The following is a 13,942-nucleotide window of genomic DNA, read 5'->3' on the forward strand; positions in this document are numbered from 1 at the left end:
TCCTCTACCAACTGGATATTGCTACAACTCCAACTCATCATAAAAGTTAGAATTTAGGTACACAGATTTGGTTTTTGACCTGACACTTGTAACAAAAAAAAACCTTTTATTAATTTTTCTTTTATTCTTGATTTTTTTTTAAGCAAAATGACTTAAGACTGCTACTTCTCAACAAAAAGACAGTATTACCTAATTCATATTTGTATGTTAATCAGCCCAAGAGTCAGGAAGATAGTTACTGCCTCATTAATCAGACAAAAATGTACTCGGAGAATTTTGTCTACTTCTTCTGTGTTGCAACAAGCATAAAGACGGGCAAAACCAAGTGTTCAGTAAAATAAATAATTATAATAAATATTTATTTATTCCGATATCAATTGAGTAACTGTTATGTTGTTATAATCTTTTGGAATTTGTTACAGAATGCAAGTTAACACAAAGTATTTAAATAATTTAGCTCACAATATTAATTCACAATAAAAACATCTTAACTAACTATATTTTAATAATTCAGTTTTGCTTTTATTAAATGTCACCTAAAACTACTTGCTTAAAATACATCAGTAAAAACATAGTAATAATTATATAAAAAAGTGTAAAAAATTGAATTTTTAAAAAGGACTTTCAGAAAGTAACAAATGTAAATTTAACATTTATTAATATAAACATATAAACATTGTTGTAAACAGAAAATTATTTTATAATCCAAGATAACTGACACGACAAAAATATTTACTCAAGCAAACAAATTTTTTTTTATTATTACATTTACAATTGTTATTCACCATTTTCTTTTTTTAAGCGAGTTATGTCTGTAAAGTTGATGTTAAACAAATTAAACTTTTTTCTATATAAATTACAAAATTGTTTGTGTTTTAATAAAATTTTTTACTTTAGTTTTTATGTAACTTAATATTTATTCACCTATGATATAAAGTTAATAAAAATAATTTAAATTTGTAATTTTTAAAAATTAATAATTTGAAAACAGAACAATAGTGCTGAACATAATAAATATAAAACATTATTGATAACATAATAGATGTAATAAAGATTAAAAAAAAAAAAACAGTGATATGTTAAAATTAACATGTAATCTTAATATATATGTTAATCAACTTGTATGATATTTTATTTTAATTTATAGTACTTACTTTGTTTTGGGATTTATCTTAAGAAGTTTAAGGAGATAGGTGAATTCACTGAGGATGATTCAAAGATGACTTGAAATTATTTGAACATTTTTGTAAATGTTTAATTGTAAAATTTGGTTTAGTTTGTTGTTGCAAAATTTTATATTTTTATAAAGGTTTTATTTTCATGATTTCATGAAATTCATCCAAACAATAAAATTAGTTTTTCATAAAGTTCTATGGAACTTAAGGAATTTCCCAAATATTATTATGTCTATTCAGAAAACCTAAGATACCATCAATCACCATAATATTGAGCATTACAAGCTTAAAGTTGCACTCATAACCTGGTCATAACCAGCTAAAGCAGAGAATACACACATTATCACTATTTCATATATGTATGCGTAGAATCAACAAAACTAATGAACTGTTGAACAGTGTAGCCTATCTTCGATGACTGCGTATGAAATGGATTAGTCATCCAAGTTAGAAAATAACTCATGCATATATATATATATATATATATATATTTTTTTTTTTTTTTCATTTGTGCTTGTATTTGATTAGATAGCTCTTTTGTGTCTAAACACAGTTTTTGAAAAATTAATGTAAAATTAAATGTCAAAATCAGATGTTTAAATTTATGTAAAGAATAAATAATATTAATAATTTCCTCAGTAATAATAATGACTTTTTCTACTGAACCTCAGGATTACATGGTTTCAGGTTCAGTTCTGAATTAGGTCAAGTAGTTTTTCATAATTATGTCCTCTAAATGTTTAAAAGAATGGAGTTATTTTTAACTTGGTGTTTCACTTTCAGATTTTAGATTACAAGTATAGTTTTAGTTAATTAGGAAAAAACTTATCTTTCAGTAACATTTTTCAGTGATTTTGATATCAAATGAAGTAACCTGCAGTAAAGCAAAATTAATATAACATTTTGAACAAATAACTGAAATTCTTAAATAATGTTAAGTAGTGCCTGCAGATTAATAGAACTGAACAATGCAAGTCCATAAACTTTAACTTGGATGGATAACTGTTATATTAACCATTAAAAAAGATAAACTTCTTTACTTTAAAGATTAGGCAATATTGCCTTCTCCAGAAATTTTCTTTTGTGGACATTCAATGAGATGAATGATAATTTTTGTAGCGTGTGAAAGTGCCATGCCTGACCGGGATTCGATCGAACCTGGGACCTCCTAATGAAAGGCCAAGATGCTACCATTTATGCCACAGAGGCCGGCCATCTGTCTAGCCTGTAGAAATATGTATATTAACATGGTTAAATTACATTCCTTAGAATCATACTATATTGCTTAAATTACTATATTGCCAGTCACACATACAGTAATGGTGTCAGTGACTGTATTGGTTGAGAGCCACAGCACCATATACCTTTGCATCCCTTAAAAAAATCGGAATTAAAAAAACCTGAAAATGGTTTTTAAATATTTATCTGAAGAGTATTTGCAAGTCCAAATCTACTCCATATCTTATTTACCTGTAGTCGGAATTGGAAAAATTTACAATCATTGTTTAAAAATCATTTTACCTTCCATCATCCCCTTTTTCCAACAAAAACAAAAACCTTCTTCGCCTTATATATATAAATTTTTCCTGTAAATTGAAAGTATTAAAGCCTTTATTAGATGCCTTTATTTTTTTCTATCTTTTCTAAAGTGAATATGAATTTAATTTTGCTTTATGTTGATCTTTTTTTTTTAAAAAGAACCAAGCCTCATTACTTCATAACACCACAGGTAACATCACTGTTTGTAAAAATTAATTTTTGTAATTTTCTAATTCTCCGTTTCCTTTTCTAATTCTCTAATTTAAATTTCTAAATTTCTTGTTTCTAATTTTCTGTTCCCTTTCTAATTTATTTTTTAGCATAATTTAAATGTCTCATATCTACTTAATAAGTTAGATTATTATCTAACTTATCTACTTATATTTAATAAGTTCATTCACCACGTCATCATCATCAACTCAATGTACATCATCAATAGCCCAATGTACATAATATAACTTGCTCAAAGATTTTCTAGTTTAATTCTTCTTATTAAACTAAACATGAATTTTTTTGGGAGGTTATTTCATAATAAAATAGTAAAAGAGAATTATAAATAAAACCCACACTAAATGCTAGTTTTATTTTATAGACTTTTTGAAACTTAATGAACAGTAAATTATAAATTTTTTTCCATATTGAAATCTCTACAAAAATGAATTAGATTGCACTCCCATTGCTCTTTAAATTAGTTATTTATTTTGTAAATTAGTATTTCATTCAGATAATGATAGCTAATTATATAATGATATGTGTAATGATTACTAATTATAATTTTACATATAATTATAATATGTACATTATATAAACTGTTATCAGGAACAGATAGAATTGCTAGTCCAGGAATAAAAAATAGAACTTTCCTAGATTTCCCTGAAAGGATCAAGGAAAATCGTGGGAAACTTAATTATTAAAGCCAATATCTAAAGAATAAATAAATTTGTACAAAATAAAGTCAATTTTAAATTATCTTAGTAATTATAATTATATATATTAAATTAGAATGCAAAAAATTATTCAGATTTTTTTTATTTATTTTTTTATTAATACTACAAATATTTAAAAACTCATCTACAGATTATTAATTATTGATTTGGCATAAAATGGTGTTATTAAATTTGGTTTTAAATAAATAGATTAGTGAAAAGATTTATTAAATGGATCTTTAATCATAAACAGAAACAGAAGCACAATAAGCCTTCTCTTATAGGTCAAAATATGTTATTATTATAAAAGATATTTCTTTTATCTGGTTTGATAGAGCTGATTTTGTTATTTTTTAGAAATATATGGATATTTTTTTCAGCAAAGTTAGTATGTCCATAAATATAAATACATGAAAAATAAAATGTTGAATTTACTAAACATCATTCTACATTTGTCTAAACATCATTCTACATTAGTCATATTTAGAAACATGGGATTACGGTCTGCAGTCTACTTTTGTTAACTAAAAAAACTCTTTTTGCAAATATAAGGGACCACCAAGATACAATGTTATATTTCAGACAGCAATCATTATATATAGAAATAATAAACATTTAATAGTGATAATAAAGTGGTAGATTTTTATAAGAAGAATCTATAAAAAATTTTTTTTTAAATATGTTCATACTGGTTTTACATAAACAGAATATATCATACAAGTTATTTATCATGTTTACTGAAAACATGCTTAGAATTGACAACTTATTTTCAATTGAAAGTAATTCAGCAACTTAACTTGCTTTTAATTGAAAGTAACTTAGTTCTTCAACTGGAGAAATTATTATTCAAATGTGCATGTAACAATTTTTAATAAAATTTTCCATTTCAAAATGGTGGCAGCAATTTCTTTCACAAGGGTGTAAGACAGACATGTGATTCCTGTTCCACTCTTGATGTGAAATCTGACACTGCATACTATTTCCAATCTCTCTCACAGTGTTCCATTCTTGGAGCTTAATTTTTTTCACATTTTAAGCCTAATTTTATCTCTAAGACTATTCTTCTATTACTGTAAGTCATTCTGCCTTTCTCAGTACACTATTAAATAATTAAACTTACACTAACTTTACTTAAATATTTTTATAATTTTCCTCTGGGGTATCTTACTTAAAAAAAACTTGAAAAATACAAAAAAGTATTTTTAAATATTAAAAAAAAAAAATTAAACATGAGGATAAAATGGAAGTACCTCTTCAATAGCATCCATGGATGTCTGGTAAGCTATAAGATTATTTATGATACAACCACAATTCCCTTTAAGCTGCATAGGTGCACAATGATTTTAAAGGTATTGCAATAAATTGCACAGAGAAATTTATTTCCAGTGTATCTACAATCAGATATTGTAAATATTTAAGGTATATTCAATGACAAATTTAGTTGAGACTAAGGAGCAGCATACACTATGACTTTCTTACAAGAGTTTATAACTAATATTCATAATAAAAACATTCTATTCAGTTATCTGCAGTTCATCACACAAAAAATTGTAATGTTTACGAGTGATGGAGCCAGTGTTATGCACAGGAAGAAAAATGGAGTTACAGCAATTCCCAATAGAGAAATATCACATTTAACTGAACAGCATTGTATAGCAAATAGGGAAGATTTAGGATTACATGATGCATGGAAAAATGTATCTATTATGCAGAATATAGAAAATTTGTGTACATAATGTTTCACCAATCTAGCAATAAAAAAAAATTTGAAGCATTAACTCAAGTGTTCAACATGATATGTCATTTAAACCATTAAATGAAGTTAGATGATTATGCAGTACTTTGCAGATGGTGCATTAGTAAAAAATTACGATACATTAATTGAGTATTGTAAAAGTCTGATAGCAGAATGCAATGACCCCATTTGTAAATATTGTGGAAAAATTCTGACTAATTGATAATATCGGGTAGAGCAATATTTTCTCTGAAAGATGTACTAGACAAGCCTACATCTTTATGCAAATATCTCCAAAAAAGTGATGTAACAATTATTGATGCTCAGCAGTATATAAAAATTGCTTGGACTTTGATCTGGAGGTCCCAGATTCGAATCCGCCAGGCATGGCATTTTTCACATGCTACAAAAATTTTCATCCATCTCATCCTCCGAAGCAATAACTGAAAACTCAATATTTGGGACACAAAATCTTTTGTAAGAAAAATATTATCGGAACATCAAAGTGATACATCAGCTATAATTTGATTTGTTGAATGTGTATGTTCAGTTAAAGAGCAAATTTCCAGATGAAGAATTAGATTGACAAACATTTGATAATGAAATTATTATAAATTCAGGAAATAATTTTGATTTTGGAAAGCAAAATATAATATAGCTTTCAAAAAAAAATCAGAATTTATGGCAAATAAAAATATTAATATAGATAAAATATGAAACTAATATATAGAATTGAAATTTACAATTCATGAGAAAACTAAAGTAAAATTGTTCAAGACTTTCAGTGATACATTAACTTTTGTCCAAACTAACCCTGAATTTTCTAATCTTTTATTTCTGTATAACATTATGGGAACTCTTCAAGCATCCAGTACAGTCTGTGCATTTTCTATTATGAGTTCCATAGAAACAGACTCAAGAATGAACACTTGGGTGACCTTATGAAAATTAAATTAAGTTTAGCCAATGGTCAAGAAGTAAATACAAATTAAGCCTACAAAGAATGGATTTCAATGAAAGACAGAAGACAGAAGAAGTTTAAAAAGTTATGTAAAATGTTAATCTAGAATAAAACAAGATACCTAATTTTTTCATTTAAATATGTATAGATATATGAATATATTATGTAACTGAAACATATGTATATAATAAAAATAATAAATTTTGCACAAATTGATCTTTGAATAATTTTTTTAGCCGCAGTTGATTTTTGTGCACTCAGCTCTGAAAAAAAATAAAGGAAACTTTGAATACAGTTAATAGATTACTTTTAGCACTGGCTGCTAAACCTTTCACAAATGTGATCAATTTTAAACATTTTAATTTTCACTTGATGATACTGTGTAGTGGAGCTCAATTTGTAAAATTCAGTATAAAATGAGCAGGTTTAAATAGAACATATATAACTATTACTTTCAGGCTATTTGGTGGCACAAAGTTCATTATTATTTTCCTGAGTAAAAAATGATTCAAGGCCACACAAACAAGTTACATGTTAATAATAATGGCTACTTAATTTTTTCTCTCAGCCAGTATTGTGTTGTTTATTGTAATTAATAACACATCTGACCTATTTATAAAGAGTATACATATAGCTGTCTACACGACCCACCGAGTTGGTCTAGTGGTGAACTCATGCAAATCAGCTGATTTTGAAGTCGAGAGTTTCAAGGTTCAAATCCTAGTAAAGGAAGTTACTTTTATACGGATTTGAATTACGTTTACGGCAGTTACGTTTATAGACCTAGATTGTGGACACCAGTGTTCTTTGGTGGGTGGGTTTCAATTAACCACACATCTCAGGAATGGTTGACCTGAGACTGTACAAGATTACACTTCATTTATATTCATACATATCATCCTCTGAAGTAATACCTTACTGTGGTTTCAGAGGCTAAACAGTAAAAGAACTGTCTACATGTTCTGATTAAAATAAATAATATAATAATATATTATATTATATATAATAATATAATATAATAATATAAATAAATAATAAATAATATATCAGGACCCTTCTAGAATACTATATGAATCAATCAATTAGCTACTTTAAAAAGTCAAAAGAATTTGGGATTTAAAAATTGAAATGAATGTTTGTTTTAGGATGAAACGAAAATATTACTCATGGGAAGAGGCAATGAACTTAAGGGAAGTTAAGGTAAGCTTTATATTGATTATTCATTAGATTAATGCATTAACTGTATTTTAAGACAATGGTTTTCATAACACGGGTTTGTTGATATCAACAAAAAGGTGATGTCTGCCAATTATTTGCATAGTATATAGATTGGTTTTCATTAAAATATAATTTGTATTTATCAATTTTATGTTTGTATGAAAGGCAGTACATCTAGAATCATGATTTAATAGTGGCATAGTATTTTTTTTCAAAACTTTGAATTCTAGTTCTAAAATACATAAATGTTTATGTAAACCTCCATTCTACAAAATAGTTCCAAAAGAAAATATAAATTTTTGAAGTAAAATTGATATTACTTAAATATAGATGAAAATAAATATTCATTATGATAAGTATATAAAGATTAAGAAATATGTGATTCCTGTGAAATTTAAAGTAGTAACTGTAAGGTTTAGGTAAAGTAAGATATATATTTTTGTACATTTAAATTAGAACCCAAACTGGGATTGAACTAAATTTATCCACCTCTATTTTGTGATTTGACTGTTATTCAACCATTCTTAGAAAATTAGAAGAATTTTAATTTATTTATAAATATAATTTAAAAAGGATATAATAATTTGATACTTTTCTATCAGTCCACTACCCACTCTTATTGTTATATGAATATTCCCCACCTGCTGGTTAATGGAGGAGGCCAGTATCTTTTGTTATCCCACAGTTAATTTTTGTAGACATATTTCTACTTTTCTGTCAACTGAAACTTCTGCAAAACTGAAAATAACATTTAATATGTTAATGCAAATCATATACACACTTCTTAAGACTACATCACTGAATACAAATAAGCTATACATTAAAAAATATAGAATTATAACAATGACTTGACTTTATTATTCCTTTTTTTAATTTAACGAGTATTCATATTAGATCCAAAATGCATACCATTTTATGGGAAATGTAATAACAGTAATTACAATATCAAGAGAGCATTAAAAGATTTAAATGGCAGAAAGGCTCCTGGAATAGACGGAATACCTGTAGAATTACTGCGCAGTGCAGGTGAGGAAGCGATTGATAGATTACACAAGCTGGTGTGTAATATTTATGTAAAAGGGAAGTTCCGTCAGACTTCAAAAAAAGTGTTATAGTCATGATACCAAAGAAAGCAAGGGCAGATAAATGTGAAGAATACAGAACAATTAGTTTAATAAGTCATGCATCAAAAATCTTAACTTGAATTCTATACAGAAGAATTGAGAGGAGAGTGGAAGAAGTGTTAGGAGAAGACCAATTTGGTTTCAGGAAAAGTGTAGGGACAAGGGAAGCAATTTTAGGCCTCAGATTAATAGTAGAAGAAAGATTAAAGAAAAAAAACCAACATACTTGGCGTTTATAGACCTAGAAAAGGCATTCGATAACTTAGACTGGAATAAAATGTTCAGCATTTTAAAAAAATTAGGGTTCAAATACAGAGATAGAAGAACAATTGCTAACATGTACAGGAACCAAACAGCAACAGTAATAATTGAAGAACATAAGAAAGAAGCCGAAATAAGAAAGGGAGTCCGACAAGGATGTTCCCTATCCCCGTTACTTTTTAATCTTTACATGGAACTAGCAGTATTTGATGTTAAAGAACAATTTAGATTCAGAGTAACAGTACAAGGTGAAAAGATAAAGATGCTACGATTTGCTGATGATATAGTAATTCTAGCCGAAAGTAAAAAGGATTTAGAAGAAACAATGAATGGCATAGATGAAGTCCTACGCAAGAACTATCGCGTGAAAATAAACAAATACAAAACAAAAGTAATGAAATGTATTAGAAATAACAAAGATGGACCAATGAACGTGAAAATAGGAGGAGAAAAGATTATGGAGGTAGAAGAATTTTGTTATTTGGGAAGTAGAATTACTTAAGATGGACAAAGCAGGAGCGATATAAAATGCCGAATAGCACAAGCGAAACGAGCCTTCAGTCAGAAATATAATTTGTTAACATCAAAAATTAATTTAAATGTGAGGAAAAAATTTTTGAAAGTATATGTTTGGAGAGTCGCTTTATATGGAAGTGAAGCTTTGACAATCGGAGTATCTGAGAAGAAAAGATTAGAAGCTTTTGAAATGTGGTGCTATAGGAGAATGTTAAAAATCAGATGGATGAATAAAGTGACAAATGAAGAGGTATTGCGGCAAATAGATGAAGAAAGAAGCATTTGGAAAAATATAGTTAAAAGAAGAGACAGACTTACTTAGGCCACATACTAAGGCATCCTGGAATAGTTGCTTTAATATTGGAAGGACAAGTAGAAGGAAAAAATTGTGTAGGCAGGCCACGTTTGGAATATGTAAAACAAATTGTTAGGGATGTAGGATGTAGGGAGTATACTGAAATGAAACGACTAGCACTAGATAGGGAATCTTAGAGAGCTGCCAAACCAATCAAATGACTGAAGACAAAAAAAAAAATATCAAAATTTAGTTCATATCAAAGGAATATTTTTTTTTTAACTTTTTTGTGACAACTGATATATTTTAGACTGTATCTGTGAGAACTTTGAATACACTCACCAACTGATCTGTTATAAGTAACTAATTTGTTATAAGGACTCAAATAGCAGCTAGTCGAGTATCAACTATATGTAAAAAAAAATTGTTATATCTAAATTCAGAAATTGTAAGACCAGTTAATTACATTCAAAAGTTTAATATTAAGAAATTTAAAAATCATTCTTTTACAAATCTTAATTTTTATTATATTTTATGGATTTAGGGAGGCTTAATAAAAACTTAATAAAACTTACAGAAGGATCCTCTAAAATGTTAAGTAGAAAAACTATAACAATAAGAAACAGTTGGTGAGTTGTATTATGGTATTGAAGTTTCAAGTCTACAGGATATCTATGTGGCTTTATGAAATCAAAACTTCTAAGTAGCCTCTCTCCCATGTTTTGACAAGTATTACATTCCTCTAACTATCAACAAGTGATAGCAGGAAACAGAACTGATGAATTTGTATATTGAAGACGTAAAAAGTATCAAAGTATTGGCTCAATTGCCATAGATTAGTATCACATTCCCCTCTAAAAGTAATAGACAATCTAAGAAATGCCAATTAGGTCTTAGATTTCATGAAGAGAAGAAAATCCTGAAATTCACCTCCCTGAAGCAGAGAGGAGGCAACAATTGTATATATTGAAGTTGGTTGGTATGTACAAGCAGCTAACGAATGAAGGGTCCGAACAGCTCCCAGGATTAGGAGCTCTGCTTCTACATTTGCCAATAGCCTTTTTCAGGTGGCGGATGAGCAGTAGGGGTTTGCGGGCATTCTATTGCCTTGGGATTAAGAAATTGCCCCCAAAGATAGAAGAAACTTTATAGGAATTTAACAGGATTAGGATACCAAAGATAACAGAATATCTTTATTTCTTTTTCCCAGTCAGGCACCATGATGATATCTTAATTTGTTAAATTCCCATTCAGATCTCCGAGGGAAGCAGTAGGAGTGTCATAGAAAAGACAAAGCAGTCAGAATACGTACATGGAATGTGAGAACATTATTGTTGCCAGGTAAGTTGGAAAACTTTAAGAAAGAGATAAAAACAAACAAAAAATGAATATAGTATGGATAAGTGATGTTTGATGGGAGGAAAGAGGAGAATTGAGAAGTGGTGAAGTTACCTTATATTATTCAAAAATTAAAGAAGAAAAAACTGGTAGGGATAGCTATAAAAAAAGTTTAGCAAGAAGAGTACAAAAAGTAATTTATCTGAACGATAGAATAATGGCTTTAAGAATTGGAATGCTACCAAAAGATCTAGTAATAGTGCAGGTATATATGCCATTGTTGGAGTATAATGAAGATATTCAAAAGAGTATAATAATTTTGAGGAGTTATTAAAAAATTAACAGATTGTGGTAAGTAATTATGGGGAGTGGAATGCAGTGGTAGGAGAAGGTGAAAATGGAAAGACAGTGGGCAAGTTCAGACAGGCTGTTGAATGATGTCAAGATTTGTTCATAATGAGTATATTTAAGAATCATAAATGAAGATATAGATGGACAAGACCAACAGACGGATCTTTTTTTCAGATATATAATTTTTTGGTTGAATTAGACACAGGAATGCTGTTAAGAAGGCAAATGGGCTTTCAGGAGCTGACATAAGAAGTGTGATCTGCAATAAAGTGGAAATTCATGTAATAGAGCAATCTATTGAAAATTAATAACAAATTAAAGAGAGAAACACATAAAGCTAGGGAAAGGTGGCTAACAGAAGAATGTAAAGGCATAGAAGATTTAGAAAAGAAAAAGAAGTATGATATGTTATTTAAGAAGGTAAAAAACACCACATCGAATAGAAGAAATCCTATATATAAAATGAAAGAAATCGAAAAGAAAGATCGTAAAAACAATTATAAAGAAGATTAGATAAAGAAGTGATGGGAAAAATGTATAGAGGACCTATATGTAGGGAGAAGGAAACTGAAAACACAGGAAGTTGAGTTGGAAGAAGACATTATGGAAGAAGAGAGCCAATTTGAGATCTGAAATTATACAAGCTATTAAAAACATAAACAGGAAATCAACAGTCGATGAATTTCCAATATATGAAACTCTGTTTCATATAAATGTTTTGAAGATGAAAGAATAGATGAAATACTCTCAATGTGCAATACAACATATGATTCTGGAATATGGCCAAAAGATTTTGTTAAAACTAACGATACCAATACCTAAAAAGGTTGAAACCAAAAATTGTGAAGAACAAAGAACTTATCACATGCTGCAAAAATAATGCTGAGAATTATGAATAGACGGTTGATTACAAAAAAGGAGGAGTGCTGGGGAAGAAGAGTTTGGATTTAGAAAAGGCAAAGGAACAAGAGAAGCCTTAGGACTGATCAGAATGATTGGAGAGAGATGTTTTGAAAGAGGAAGAAGAAGAAGAGGAAGAGAAGAGCTTATGTCGCGTAGATATGGAAAAGGCATTCAGCAGAGTACAATGGGGAAAATTATTTGAGATTCTGAAAGAAAGAGAGTTTATTGGGAAGATAGGAGACTGATTAGATAAATTATATCTGAAGCAAAAAGCAGCTTTGAAAATAAATAAGAATTTCATAAACTGGCTAGAGTTAGGCAGAGGAGTGAGGCAAGGCTGATCACCAACACTCTTCATCCTTTTTGTTTAGGAAATGTTGAAAGGAATATTGGATGGCCAAAAAGAAGTAAGCATAGGTGGAAGAGATATAACTTGTCAGATTTGTTGATGATCTGCTGAATGTAGCTAAACACATACACATTACAAGGAATGATAAAAGCAGTGGAAGAAGGGATGAAGGAATATGGAATGAAAATAAATGTGAGGAAAAGTTATGAAGTTATGAAGATGAATGAGATGAAAAATATGGATGTTGTAACAACAGAAGTGAAAAGATACATCTGTTGTTACAAGTGAAAATATACAGATATCCTGGAACAGTACTAACTGAAGACTGGAGGAATAACAAAGAGATTAAGCCGAAAATTGCAATGGCAAAGGAAGCCTATTTTGGAAAAAACCTACCCTCCAGCAACATGGACCTGAACCTGAGGAAGAGATTGATAAAATACTATGTTTGGAGTGTATACTTTTGTATGATAGTGAAACATGGACACTGGAAAAAAGAAAAAGATAAGATTGAGGCTTTTGAATATGGGTCTGCAGGAGGATGGAGAAGATACAATGGATGGACAGAGTAAGTAATGTAGAAGTTCTAAGAAGAATAAATGAAATCAAAACAATATTAGTGATTATCAGAATGAGGAAAGAAAATTGGATCGGACTTATAGTTAGCAGAAAAGGAATAATAAATACAGTTCTTGAAGGTGAAAAAAAGAGGCTGAAATTAATAAATGATATAAAGAGTAATGAAGGTTATGATGAGACAAAAAGAAAAGCATGGGACAGAAACAGATGGAGACAAGAGTGGTGGAACCTGTATTCATGTGATGATGATAATCACATTAATTTGAAATAATTCTTTACCTTGCAAAATAATAAATTCTGAATAATGAACTGTATATTATTTACTACTTTATATCTTCAATCACTTATTTTTCTGATAACATTACACTTTCCAGTTGTTTATAAAAAAATTAAGAATATTCAAATTTGTGCATTCACAGGTCAAACAGAAATTTAATGCTTTTTGGTCTCAGTATGCTGAATAAATATCACAGTTCAGTTAACACTTTATTAAGTTTTTGATCATTGTGATAAAACTTGGAATATTTTTTATATATTAAAAATTAACAATCATTTTCAAAATTAAGTGGAACTTGCAGTTCCAGATACCAATTTTAAAATAATTATGTAGCTCTTTTATCAGTCAGGTTACCTATGATATTATTAATAGCATCAATTTTAAAATTACAGTGA

At 28.7% G+C, this 13,942-nt stretch overlaps 1 protein-coding gene across 1 annotated transcript in view; it reads left to right on the forward strand.

Moving 5' to 3' along the window:
* The window catches only part of LOC142326405 (serine/threonine-protein kinase MAK-like), a 44,924-nt gene that overhangs the window by 2,702 nt on the left and 28,280 nt on the right, over positions 1 to 13,942 (forward strand). Inside the window, exon 2 of the mRNA XM_075368886.1 lies at positions 7,482 to 7,536. Coding sequence (XP_075225001.1) covers positions 7,482 to 7,536 — 55 coding nt within the window. The remainder of the gene's footprint in view (positions 1 to 7,481; positions 7,537 to 13,942) is intronic.

The sequence above is a fragment of the Lycorma delicatula genome, chromosome 6 (genome assembly GCF_047948215.1).
Source record: "Lycorma delicatula isolate Av1 chromosome 6, ASM4794821v1, whole genome shotgun sequence".
Classification (NCBI taxonomy): domain Eukaryota; kingdom Metazoa; phylum Arthropoda; class Insecta; order Hemiptera; family Fulgoridae; genus Lycorma; species Lycorma delicatula.